Source organism: Zalophus californianus, chromosome 12 (genome assembly GCF_009762305.2).
Source record: "Zalophus californianus isolate mZalCal1 chromosome 12, mZalCal1.pri.v2, whole genome shotgun sequence".
Taxonomy (NCBI): domain Eukaryota; kingdom Metazoa; phylum Chordata; class Mammalia; order Carnivora; family Otariidae; genus Zalophus; species Zalophus californianus.
The window spans coordinates 90,675,462-90,688,678 of record NC_045606.1 but is presented as its reverse complement, the minus strand read 5'-3'; the positions used below and the strand labels follow the sequence as shown (position 1 = coordinate 90,688,678).

Below are 13,217 nucleotides of genomic sequence, written 5' to 3'. Positions count from 1 at the left end.
ACCTGAATGGGGATGATAACCAAGTTCAGGGTATTGGTTAACTTTGGGAGGGAGGAAGGGAGATGGGGAGCTTTAATAGTCCCTTCATGTTTTCTTTCTTTCTTTTTTTAAAAGATTTTATTTATTTATTTGAGAGAGAGAGAGAGAGAGAGCACGAGAGTGGGGTGAGGGGTAGAGGGAGAAGCAGACTCCCCACTGAGCAGGAAGCCTGATGTGGGACTCGATCCCGGGACTCCAGGATCATGACCTGAGCCGAAGGCAGACACTTAACCGACTAAGCCACCCAGGCGCCCCATGTTTTTTCTTAAAAAAGGAAGAGTAAAGAAAAAAACATTGCAGCAGCAAACATGGAAGAACAAGATTTTCCCCCAAGGAACGAATACATAATTATTCATGATATTGTTTTCTATAATTTTTCTGAATGTTTTAAATATTTCATTATAAAATGACTAAAACAAAAGTCTCCTGGTGATTGTGCTGCAGGCAGTTGACCTTTGGGAATTCTTGCCTTCGATGCTTCTAGGGGCTTTTCAGTTCTAAATGTGTTGTGTGGCGAGAACTCTCCCCCAAGCATCTCTTTTATTCTTGTAGACGGCCGATGCCTATCAGGCTGTGCCCAAGGCCTGTGGCTTCCTTGTGTTCTGTTCTGATGAGATGCAGCCACTTCTCATGTTGGTGATGTTGGCAAAACCCACCAATCTAACTCTACTTTGAGGACCTAGCCTACAAGGGCCTCTTCCCTGTTGTCTCCTTCTCTCCTTTATTAAAGGAGAAGTTCTGTCCCACAACTACCATAATCTTAGAGCTCTAACCTCCTGCCTCCCCATCCCCAACGTGCATTTGTTTTCGGAACACCTTCATTGACATTTCAGTGGAAGGACTTAGTATCTGTGTGGACCCCAAGAGTTTTCTTTGCCTACCCCAAGCATCACCATTTGAAATCAGTTCTCCTGTCGCTGTATCTGCTTTTGTAACTTCTTTCTATACCAGAAATGTCCCTAAAATTTAATCAATAAGGATGACACCTATTAGTCTGTGACTCTGGAAGGTTAAGAAGGACGAAATGGCTCTAGTGGCTGGTGCCAAAATGGACTTTCAAATTTAATTTAATTTTGTTGTTATTATTTTTTAATGTAGTCTGTAGTGGTAGTTCTAAACTAAGGATGATTCCCTCCTCCCTCCCCCCAACCCAGGGGACATTTGGCAGTGTCTAGAGACATTTCTGGTTTCCAAACTAGGGGAGTGCTACTAGCATTGGGTAGGTGCTAAACATCCTATAATGCACAGAAAAACCCTATCCCCCCATAACAAAGAATTAGCCAGTCCAAAATGTCAGTAGTGCCCAGACTGAAAAACCTGGTTTTATGCATCCTTGTAACATGACTATCCCCCTATCAGTGAGGGAGAGTGATTAGGCTGTACCTCTGTTAGTGTGGGACCGTGAAACACGGGATACAGGAGTCCCTGTGAATATGTGTATAGACCATTCCTGTGTCATCTTCACTGCGTGGTGTGGGCTAAGGAGTCAGTGGTATTGGAGATGGAGGATGAGAAGAGATTAAGGAAAACCTGGAGAGGAACAGAGTCCAGGTGGTGGGAGAGCAGAGAGAAGCTGCCTCTGATGCCTTTGAACTTGGCACCTTGCTATAAACAGTACCTGCATGCTATAGAAGTACAGGATAGGGTATTGAAAAGTATTCCCAATGAAAAATATGGTAGATAGTTACAGGGATGGCCTCTGGTGAGTTGTGCTATCCTCCGCCCACACTTGTCTGCGTTGTGATTCCGCCATTTCTCTCATCAAGAGGTGGAGTCTGTTTTTCCACCCCCTGCGTCTGGGCTAGCCTTGTCACTTGCCTTGACCAAAAAAGTGTTGATGTGTGACTTTTGGGCCCATTTAGCTTTGTTTTTCTCCCTGTTAGAGCCTTTCTGCCATCATGTGAGGAATCTCAGCCTGACATAGTCAGGCATTCGGCTGGCCCGGCCCCGCATAGCTCCCAGCCAACCTCCCAGCTCAGTGAGCTCGCATGAAATGAGCTTGTGTGCCCAGCCAGTATACAGAAGAGTGTGGAATAATAAATTGTACTTATTTGAAGCCGCTAAACTTTGGGGTAGTTTCCTACACAGCAATAGATAACTGGACATTGTATGTAAGTGACTTCGTCTGAAGCAGTAGACGATGTATTTGCCTTAGGATGTTGTGTAACTATCTGATCATGGTTAAGAGTTCTTCCTCCTTTGTTTCTTGTAGCACTTCTCAGAACTCCTGGATGAGTTTTCCCAGAACGTGTTGGGTCAGCTCCTGAATGACCCTTTCCTCTCAGAGAAGAGCGTGTCGATGGAGGTGGAGCCATCCCCAACATCCCCGGCGCCTCTCATCCAGGCCGAGCACAGCTACTCCCTGTGTGAGGAGCCTCGGGCCCAGTCACCATTCACCCACGTTACCACCGGTGACAGCGTCCATGACGGTAAACCCAGAGCAGGGACAGCACCTGGGACCACGGCACCTTTGCCTCTGAGATCCTCGGGGGTGTGCAGTGTCTGTTACACTCTCGTCGGCACCCACTTTAGCCACATACCTGCTCCATGTAAAGCCTAGGGCTTGGGCTGTGGGGAAATACAGAGGGGTGTGGGGCGCATTTCTTTACCCCTGGCTGGGTCCTCTGGGAACTTGCTATCTCTGAATGGTAGTTGTTGCTTTCTTTGACCCTGTGGATTGGGCAGCAGAGCATCCTTTTGCAAATCAGGTTGGCCTATCTGGTTGATAATTCCAGGAAGTCCGTTGTTTTAAGAGGTCATGTCATTTTTTTCTGAGGAAGAATTTTTCTGACCACTCTTCTCCACAGAAGCTTCTTGGGCATCCTCTTAACCCATATTCACTATGTTCCCTTGACCACATGTATATGAGATCTTGGTGAGCATTCCTAGTATTCTTGGTGACCCTTTCTTGCCCATCATCAATACTGTCAGTATGGTATTTGTTGAAGACCTAGTTTTCTTGGCTTTAGAGTATTAAGCTGTTTGGCCATTTGTTTGTAGAGTGACTGTCTTCCATGTCTGAGCTCCTTTATCACATATTATCAGTGGCTTAAAGTATAGCCATTCATTCACCGTGTGGTTCTTGAGTTCACAGGCGAGACATTGAAGGAAATATAAAGAAAAAAATGTGCACATTGCTCTTCTAGAACTTATCATGTGGGGAACATGAGAAATGTACACAGTCGACAAGAACAATGTTGAAATATGCTAAGGGTGGTGGTGAAGGTGATGTGCTCTGCAGTCAGACCTCAGTTTAAGATCTATGTCAGTGACTAGTTAGGGGCAAACTACTTAATATCATCAAACCTCAGGTTCCTCATGTGTAAAAGTAGGATAAAAACAGCATCGACTTCATGTCCTGTTGTGAAGATTAAACATGAGAATCTATGCCAGCGCCTAGCCCAGGACCTGACTCATAGTAAGGATATTGTTCTTAGCTGCTGTTGCAATCACTATTATTCCAAACCAGGAACTATAAGAGGATGGCAGGACCTTAGGTGGTCAGGAAGTTTTTGTGGAGGATTTCTCAATTTCCCAGGCTGTGTGCGCCAATGAAATATGATAGTGGGTTCCTTCCCATCAAACTTAGTGTGGCATTATTTTCTTTTTGTTAGTTTAGTCTTCATATGTCTGTTAGATTCAGTGAATTTGCTTTAGATTATAATCTTTAAGAGGGCAGGGACAAACTACAAATCGGATGGAGCTGGTTTCTTAGGACTAATGAATGGAAATATTTCTCTGGATAGTAGTTAGGATACTCAAAAAGTCAGGACTCCAAGGAGTTATATGGGATGAAGATATAAAAAGATTCAAGAAGAATATTCACTTTTGTTCATATTCATTCCTTATTGCAAAATCTCAAACAGTTCTCCATTGTTCTATAGAATGAAGCCGACCTCACGGCATGGCTTTTGAGGCCCTTTGTGGGCTGCTCCTACCTCCCTTCCCCACCTTGTCCCATTGCTCCCTGTCTGCATGGCTCTGGCATTGAATTCTCCACTCCATGCCTTACACTGCTTTCTCTACTCTGAGTTTCCATTACCTTCTCTCACCCTCTTGTCAGCCCCACTAGTTGAATTCCCACCGATCCCTCAAGACCCAACTCAGTGTCATCAGAGTCAGACGACTCTTCCATCTGGAAGTTGTCAGCCTTAATGTTTTCATAGCGCTGTTACTGTTTGTATGTTTATTTGTTTCATTTTTGCCATTTTTGTGAAGACTATTACACTTGTCCTTATATTTCAGCTATTATTTATTTTTCTGTTCTCTATTTTGAGCTGGCTGTGAGCAAGTGTGATTACAGGTTCCTCGTACTTGCTTGGCACTTTGACGGTATCTGATGAACAGTTATTTCGTTGAATTAATTGTGCAGTAAGTTGTTAAGGGAGAAGGTATGGAAGACTGAAGCACGTTCCTTATCTCTGGTGATGGTGTCAGGGAAGACACCTATTCTGTTCTTCCATGCATTGCTAGCTCTCTAATGATGCAGATACACTGGGCTGTGAGCATTTGATCAGGTGGTATTTCTTGGCTTATAGCAGCTGTCTTGTGTAGAAGCAAACAGAGTGCCATGGAGAAGCAGATATTTTATAAATGCTTTATGATTCACTCTTAAAATTCACTTCATAGTGATCTATTGAGTAACTACTTTGTACTGCATCTGCCAGGGACTGTCCTAAGCATTGAGGGTAAAAGAGTTAACACAATGAACAAAGATCTCTGCCCCTGTGGAGTTTACATTCTAGGAGATAGGGGTGGAGTAGAAAATAAGAAAAGGAAAGAAGTTGGGAGGGCGCCTGGGTGGCTCAGTTGGTTAAGCGACTGCCTTCGGCTCAGGTCATGATCCTGGAGTCCCTGTATCGAGTCCCGCATCGGGCTCCCTGCTCAGCAGGGAGTCTGCTTCTCCCTCTGACCTTCCTCTCTCTCATGCTCTCTACCATTCTCTCTTTCTCTCAATAAATAAATAAAAATCTTTAAAAAAAAAAAGAGAAAGAAAGAAGTAAAATATATGGTTTATTAGATGGTGATGAGTGATATACAGAAAAATAAATCAGAAAAAAGGGTAGGGAGTTGCTGGGGGAGATGGGCTGGTGTCTTAGTCTATTGAGTCTGCTTTAACAAAAATCCCGAAGACTAGGTAGCTTATAAACAACGGGAACTTCTTCCTTACAGTTCTAGAGCCTGGAAGTCGCAGATTAGGGTGCCAGCAGGGTTGGGTGAGAGCCTTCTCCAGTCGCAGACTTCCTGTGCTATCCTCACTTGGTGGAAGGGGTGAGGGAGCTCACTGGGGTCTCTTTTAATAAGGGCACAGTTTCCATTTGTGTGGGCTCCATCCTCATGACTTAAGCACCTTCTAAAGACCCTCCACCTGATACATCACATGGGGCATTAGGATTTCAACGTAAGAATTTGCGGGGAGCACAAACATTCACACCAAAACAGGGGAGGAGGAATTGAAATCTTAAATAGGATAGAGCCAAGGCCCTTCTTGGAAAGTAGTGTCTGAGCAAAGATCAGCAAGAGATGAGCTAAAGAACTAGATGTCTCAGGAAGAGGCTTCTAGGCAGAGGAAACAACAAGAGCAGAGGGCAGAGGTGGTGTGGCTGGAGTCCTAACCACAGAGCCATACTTAAAGTGAGACATTAGCATCTGTGGAGTCGGCAGCCATTCTGCAGACTTGCTGTTCTAGAATATGCAGACTAGAGAAGGCCTCAATGATCTAGGCAGATTGACCTTCCCCTTCAATTCCACATATGTTTGTTGAACACCTGCTGTGTGTCAGGCGCCATCCTACCTACTTAAAGGACACAATAGTGAAACTTAGATCCTACCTCTAAGTAACTCAGAGTCTAGTGAAAGTGCCACGTACTCCCATACTTTATCAGACGGAATATAAGCAATGTCCCAAGGGGAAATGAAACTGTAGAAGTTCAGAGCAGAGGGAACATGCCCAAGGAAGATCATAGGAAAGGTTGCATGAACGAGGCAGAGCTTCCTGGGGCCTTGAAGCACTGAGTAGAGTTGGAACAGTGACCGTGGCCACTCCCAACAGAGGGAGGCCTGAGGGCAAGAACACTGATTCTTCTAAAGCAAGATCTCTAGTGAAATGACTGCAAATAAGCAGGTTTCTGAAAGCAGGGTCTCGTCCTCTTCCATGATGAAATGATTTCTTCATATTTTAATTGTAATCGATTGAAATGTAACGTAGGGGAACTCATGAGTGCCACCTATGCCAATGGTATTGGGGAAAAAGAATCAGTGGGTCTTTTCCAGGAAGGCTTTCTTATCATTAGGCCAAAGTGCACACCTTTTAGTGCCCTCACCTCGTGCCTTGTTCTATTTATAGATCCCATGCTGTAATAGGCCTGTGCTAGTAACTTGCTGAGAACAGTTAATAGTGGGTCAAATATATTTTGCAAAGAGTTTCCGATCCACAGTTGATGTTCAAATATTGGTATTTCTCTGAGTTAAAGACACCTTTCTCAGCCAGCAAAAGCACTTGTATCAGTAGGGAATAATGAATAAGGAGAGTAATCATTTGGACTGTGCAAAAATCAAAGTTAGACAGTGTACATGAATAGATGGGGATCTTTCCTGGGAAAGCTTTGTCCAGGTCTTAGCTTCCAGTGTTTTTCAGAGTTTTGGGTGAAGGGGCAGATGTTTGGGAACAGAATTATTGTATTCATTTGAACCCCAATTTGGATCTGCCTTGAGGGAGGACCAATCCCAAGGATCCCTCTTGTGCCACATGCTCTGTCAAGCTGATCCCCTCCCTGTTGGAGAAGGGGGATAGCTCTTTAGGAAGTGCGTCAGGAGGCAGCCTTTAAAAATTGCTGTTCACATTAAATTTAATATTCTTTTTCTCTTGCACTGGGAAGCAGTTTAAGCAGAACTAGGAGTCCTTATTTCTAGGGACGGATAGTGAGTAAATTATTTCATTATACCTGGGAAAACTAGTGATTCATACCTCCTTGTCCAATTTTCCTTAGATTAAGTGGAATTCTTCCATAGTTGCCACTAAGCTAAAAGAAAGTAATATACAGTTTGAGTAGACCCTGTCCTAGTTTATTAGGATTTTTCTCCCTCTTTCTCCCCTTTACCCTCTCTTCTTCCATCTGCCATGTCTTCCTTCTTCTTTGTCCTTCCTTGTTCTTTCCCTGCTAACTCTCTCTTCTCCCCCTCCCTCCCTCCTTGAACCGCAGGCCAGTTACATAGGGCATATGTAGTGCTCTTATCCTATTAACTTGTCATGGACCCAGATGGACTGTAGATCCCTAAAATTATATACAACATTTGGGTTCTATCTACATTCATCAGTTTTTCTGGTGAGAGCATCTATACCTTTTTTTAGATCCTCAAAAGAGTCTGTGATGCCCCCCGCACCTCCAAAAGAGGTTGAGAAACACTCTTCTAAGATTACATAGGAGTCATCTATCTTCAGGACTGAATTTGACTATAGACTTCTCTGAGACACTAGAGCTAAAGAACTTCATGTGGGCTCAGCAACCACAAGTACCAGCCCTTAGAATGTGGGCTTGGCCTTCACAACCACCAGAAAGACATCCTGCATCCAGCTCATTCATTTCTCCCCATGATTAAGGCTGTTAACCATATGCCAGGCAGGGTTTTCTGTTCTACAAAAACAGAGAGAGAGGAAGAGAGAGAGAAAGTTATAAAGAGATAAGCAGAAACATCCAAGTAAAATGTCTGTGGATATTTTTATACTCTGAAGGAAAAAAGCTTATATTTGAATGACCAAATCTTGCGCCTTACCACATGGAAGGTATCTTCATGAGTTACTCTATTTTAGTCATCTTCCTTTATAATTAAATTGAGATGCTAGGTATTCATTTGCTTTGTTCTTCAATTGCAGTCTTCTTCCTAAAGAAGAAACTTAGTAGTGCTGAAGTAAGTCTGTTCAGAGAGAACTAGACATGGCCACTATCCTCCCAGATGATATAGGAACAAAATTAAAACATACATAAAATACCAACAGACTTGGCAAAAAATATACGAGTACTGAAGTGATCTAATGAAGTATTTCTACCACACATGAGCCAAGACAACTTTATTTCAGGTGGAATAAAGAATTGTACCCGTGGCTGTTCCAGGTTCTAGAGAGGGTGGGACCAGGGACATAAATAATAATTATCCTCCTTCTGATTAAGCCAGTTGGGCTTCTAGTGCTAACAAGGGCGAGGGTTGGCTGGGTAGGGTGTCTTAGTATGGAGACCCTAAATTTGTGGAGCTGTTTTCATAGGCAGGATTGAATACTATAGTCTGTGAGCTAACGATGAACAGTGCTGCAGGTAAATGTGAAGCCTGGTGGAAGCCAAGACTTGGGGTTTGGGGCGAAACAGATTTTTAGGAAAGCCAGATGATGTTTGGGGGAAGAGCAGAAGAAAATAATGTCGCATGGCTGATGATGCCAGAGCACGGAAGGTGGGCCTGGAAATGGGTCAGTAATACAGGGAGGAAAGGGAAGGTGTGTAACATGCATGGCAAAGAAATAATGGGTTTTGAAAAAAATGGATGAATGGAAACAGAAGAGACCCCGAATAGCCAGAGGAATGTTGAAAAAGAAAAGCAAAGCTGGCGGCATCACAATTCCGGACTTCCAGCTCTATTACAAAGCTGTCATCATCAAGACAGTATGGTACTGGCACAAAAACAGACACATAGATCAATAGAACAGAATAGAGAGCCCAGAAATGGACCCTCAACTCTATGGTCAACTCATCTTTGACAAAGCAGGAAAGAATGTCCAATGGAAAAAAGACAGTCTCTTCAACAAATGGTGTTGGGAAAATTGGACGGCCACATGCAGAAGAATGAAACTGGACCATTTCCTTACACCACACACAAAAATAGACTCCAAATGGTTGAAAGACCTAAACGTGAGACAGGAGTCCATCAAAATCCTAAAGGAGAACACAGGCAGCAACCTCTTCGACCTCAGCCGCAGCAACTTCTTCCTAGAAACATCGCCAAAGGCAAGGGAAGCCAGGGCAAAAATGAACTACTGGGATTTCATCAAGATAAAAAGCTTTTGCACAGCAAAAGAAACAGTCCACAAAACCAAAAGACAACCGACAGAATGGGAGAAAATATTTGCAAATGACATATCAGATAAAGGGCTAGTATCCAAAATCTATAAAGAACTTATCAAACTCAACACCCAAAGAACAAATAATCCAATCAAGAAATGGGCAGAAGACATGAACAGACATTTTTCCAACGAAGACATCCAAATGGCCAACAGACACATGAAAAAGTGCTCCACATCGCTCGGCATCAGGGAAATCCAAATCAAAACCTCGATGAGATACCACCTCACACCCGTCAGAATGGCTAAAATTACCATGTCAGGAAATGACAGATGTTGGCGGGGATGTGGAGAAAGGGGAACCCTCCTACACTGTTGGTGGGAATGCAAGCTGGTGCAACCCCTCTGGAAAACAGTATGGAGGTTCCTCAAACAGTTGAAAATAGAGCTACCATATGATCCAGCAATTGCACTACTGGGTATTTACCCCAAAGATACAAATGTAGGGATCCGAAGGGGTACGTGCACCCCAATGTTTATAGCAGCAATGTCCACAATAGCCAAACTGTGGAACAAGCCAAGATGTCCATCAACAGATGAGTGGATAAAGAAGATGTGATATTTATACACAATGGAATATAATGCAGCCATCAAAAGGAATGAGATCTTGCCATTTGCAATGACGTGGATGGAACTGGAGGGTGTTATGCTGAGTGAAATAAGTCAATCAGAGAAAGACATGTATCATATGACCTCACTGATATGAGGAATTCTTAATCTCAGGAAACAAACTGAGGGTTACTGGAGTGGTGGGGGGGGTGGGAGGGATGGGGTGCCTGGGTGACAGACATTGGGGAGGGTATGTGCTATGGTGAGCGCTGTGAATTGTGCGAGACTGTTGAATCACAGATCTGTACCTCTGAAACAAATGCAACATATGTTAAGAAAAAAAAAAAGAAGAAGAAGATAGCAGGAGGGGAAGAATGAAGGGGAGTAAGTTGGAGGGGGAGACGAACCATGAGAGATGATGGACTCTGAAAAACAAACTGAGGGTTCTAGAGGGGAGGGGGGATGGGTTAGCCTGGTGATGGGTATTAAAGAGGGCACGTTCTGCGTGGAGCACTGGGTGTTATGCACAAACAATGAATCATGGAACACTACATCAAAAACTAATGATGTAATGTATGGTGATTAACATAAGAGTAAAAAAATTAAAAAAAAATTGGATGAAGCTCACAGCAGGATTAGCACAGTCTCCGGTATTCGGAGTAAAGGATAGGTGACTTGGGTTTGCATTGTGCAGTGTTGAAGACATCTCGACGCTGAGATGTTCCAAGGAGGTGAGACCTCAAAGAAAGTCACAGAAAGACAACAAACAGCCATATCTTTGTCACATTTCATTCGGGCTACTGACAAGAGCATCAGTCAGGGCCATTGCAGAGGGTATGGATTCAGGGGTCAGAAAGGAAGTCGTGTTGCTCATCTACCCACAGAGAGGAACTGGGTCCTCTGACGTGGGTGGGCTGCAGACTCAGAGGTGGGGTTGGACAAGCAGAGGAGTGGTTGTCCTCTCTGAGTCCGGCCCCTGGGCTTATGATAGAAGCTCTTTTGCTATTCATCACTGTTCTTGGTATTGCCTTTATTTTCTTTTTCTAACAGGCAAAAAGGATAATGAGGCTTCCCCTTTAAAAAAAGAAAGAAAGAAAGAAAGAATGAATGACATCTTTGTCTGCCTAACCCCTGCAATGCTAGAATGGCAAAAGAACACAATGTGCACATCATCTAGCAATTGAAATTACTTTGGATATTCCCGTGTGAGAGTCCTAACTTTGCTTAAGGAAGAGAAGTATACAGGAGACGTTGTTTTGTGTGTATTAAATGAATCTTTTGAAGTCAACCATGTGTTCCGCAGATATTTATTTAATTCATACTCTATAAACATGGTATCCTACAGGAGGACCAGAGCTGCTCAATGCAGAACACCTGCTAATCTCTTGAGTCAAATTGCCTAGATTTGAACCTGGACCCTGCCTCTTACTAATGGGGTGAACTTAGGCAAGTTGCTCAACTCTTATGTCTCACTTTCTTGATCTTTAAAATGAAAATAATGATAATAGTACATACCTCATACTGCTGTGGTGGGGATCACATGAATTAATGTGTATTAAATATTTACAACAGAGCCTGGCAATTAGTGAGCACTAAGTAAATATTGTCGCCTTTAAGCAGATTACTGCATAATTAAATATATACTGCATCAGCTGGCTGCTGTAGGAATGACTGGAGAAGGGGAAAGAGGTTCTCTGTATGCAGACACAGAAAGGACATGGAGTTAGGGAGTTGTCCGAGAGAAAGCGTGCTGCTTTCAGAGGTCTGTCTGATACATGCAAACCTTGAGAACAGTGCCTGGCACATCACAATCAAAACATTTCAGCTATTATTCATTGGTCTTAACCTGGGAATCTTTACCTCAGGAACACTGGATTTGAATTCTATACAAATATAGCAAGAGCCAATATTGCACTTTTTGTAGTGGCTAATTATGGGCTCAAAACACATTAATTGACTATAATCACTTTTGGCTAGAGACCTATTTAATCATTGATCTGTTGAAAAGCAATATACGAGGGTGGCAAAGAGAACAGGCTGTGAATCCCAGGTCTGCCCCACACCAGCTGGGCAACTTGGGGTGAGTTATTTAATCTCTTAGGTTCCTTGTCTAGCAAGTGTGGGTAATAGAAGTGCCTGCCATACCTGGCTGCTCTTAGGATTAAATTAATATATGTAAAGCTCTTAGAACAATACTTAGCACATAGTAAACACTCACAGTGGAGTGTTTGCTATTTTTACTATTTTTACCACTTCATCGTATCACTCATGACTGAAGGTTATTTCAGGGTCAAGGCTCTCAGGGAGGGGACCATGGACAGACAGGCCTCTAACTTTCATTCCCACATGTGGTGGGCTGTAGTTTAATAGGATTCTGACACATTCAACTCAATTCTTGCCCTTCTCCCAGCCTCCAGAACCCAGCCTTAGCATTTCTTCCTTTAAGAACTTTTTGTATCAAAAATCAGTCAAGATTTGCCAATTCCTTTGAAACATTTCAAAGAGCAAATGTGGTTATCAAACGCTGAGGGATTTAGATGAGGCATACTTTACAAAAATTTCCTTGGTCCCCAGTCCTCTCTCCTGAGACTCTGGTTACACACCATTTACAAAAATTTCCTTTTCACGTTAGCCCTGTTATATAAATAGCAAATGGGTATCTAGGTGTATATATCCTATAAGTAGTATTTGCCCCATATGATTTCACTTTTTAAGAATATATATGCACGCACTGTATAAACGTATGTGTATATACATATATAAATATATATATATGTATATATAAATATATATATGTACCATATTTGTAAAGATACTGCCTAATCCCAATTTAGAGTTTAACCTTTTTCTTTCCCCTCTTCCCGAGGAATCAGGATCTGTTCAATGCAGTTACTTAGGCAGTACACATGGAAATGATTGAGGATGTGCATTGTGCTGTTGCCTCCACATTGGTTTCAATTCTAGCCCCTCTGGGCACCCTGCTGTGTGAGTAGTCTTAGAGTCTAGCCTCATTTCTCACAGCAGCTCCATTTTGTCCTTGGATGGGAAGGACTTGCTCACCACCAGGAGACAGGGGCTTGTTTTTATTTCCTTGCTGATAGTTAAGTGGTGATGCTGAGGAAATGTGCCAGTTGAGTTTGACCTTTGACAGGAAGCTGTTTATAAATAAAATCAGATGATATGGGGGTTGTTCTTCTTCCCCGAGGTATGCACTACTGACCTTATTGGGTGATGTTTTCCTTCTGAAGTGAAACTTAAAAGGCAGGTAAACACAATTTAGGAAAAAAAAAAAAACCCTTTTTTTTCACTCAATATCTGAGCTTCAGGTTTTAGAAACTAGAGAGGGTAGAGTGTATTGACTTTTGTTTTTGTAGTTTAGCCAATAACTCAAACATCTAAGCATAATTCCAATTCTAAGCCATGGTGGCTCTACTGATCTTTTTGCCCAAATAATAAAACTACACAAATAAGGTCACATGGAAAATTGTAATACGTGTTCTGCTCACTCCCTTTCACTCTACCC

General features: G+C 42.8%; 1 protein-coding gene across 3 annotated transcripts in view; it reads left to right on the top strand.

Moving 5' to 3' along the window:
- Window positions 1–13,217, top strand: part of CREB3L2 (cAMP responsive element binding protein 3 like 2) — a 109,930-nt gene that overhangs the window by 61,549 nt on the left and 35,164 nt on the right. For all 3 annotated transcript variants that reach the window (XR_003516433.2, XM_027573699.2, XM_027573698.2), the window contains exon 2: window positions 2,252–2,468. Coding sequence is in view for 2 of the 3 variants with exons in the window: in XM_027573698.2 (XP_027429499.1) it covers window positions 2,252–2,468 (217 nt within the window). In the remaining variant the exon portion in view is untranslated. The remainder of the gene's footprint in view (window positions 1–2,251; window positions 2,469–13,217) is intronic.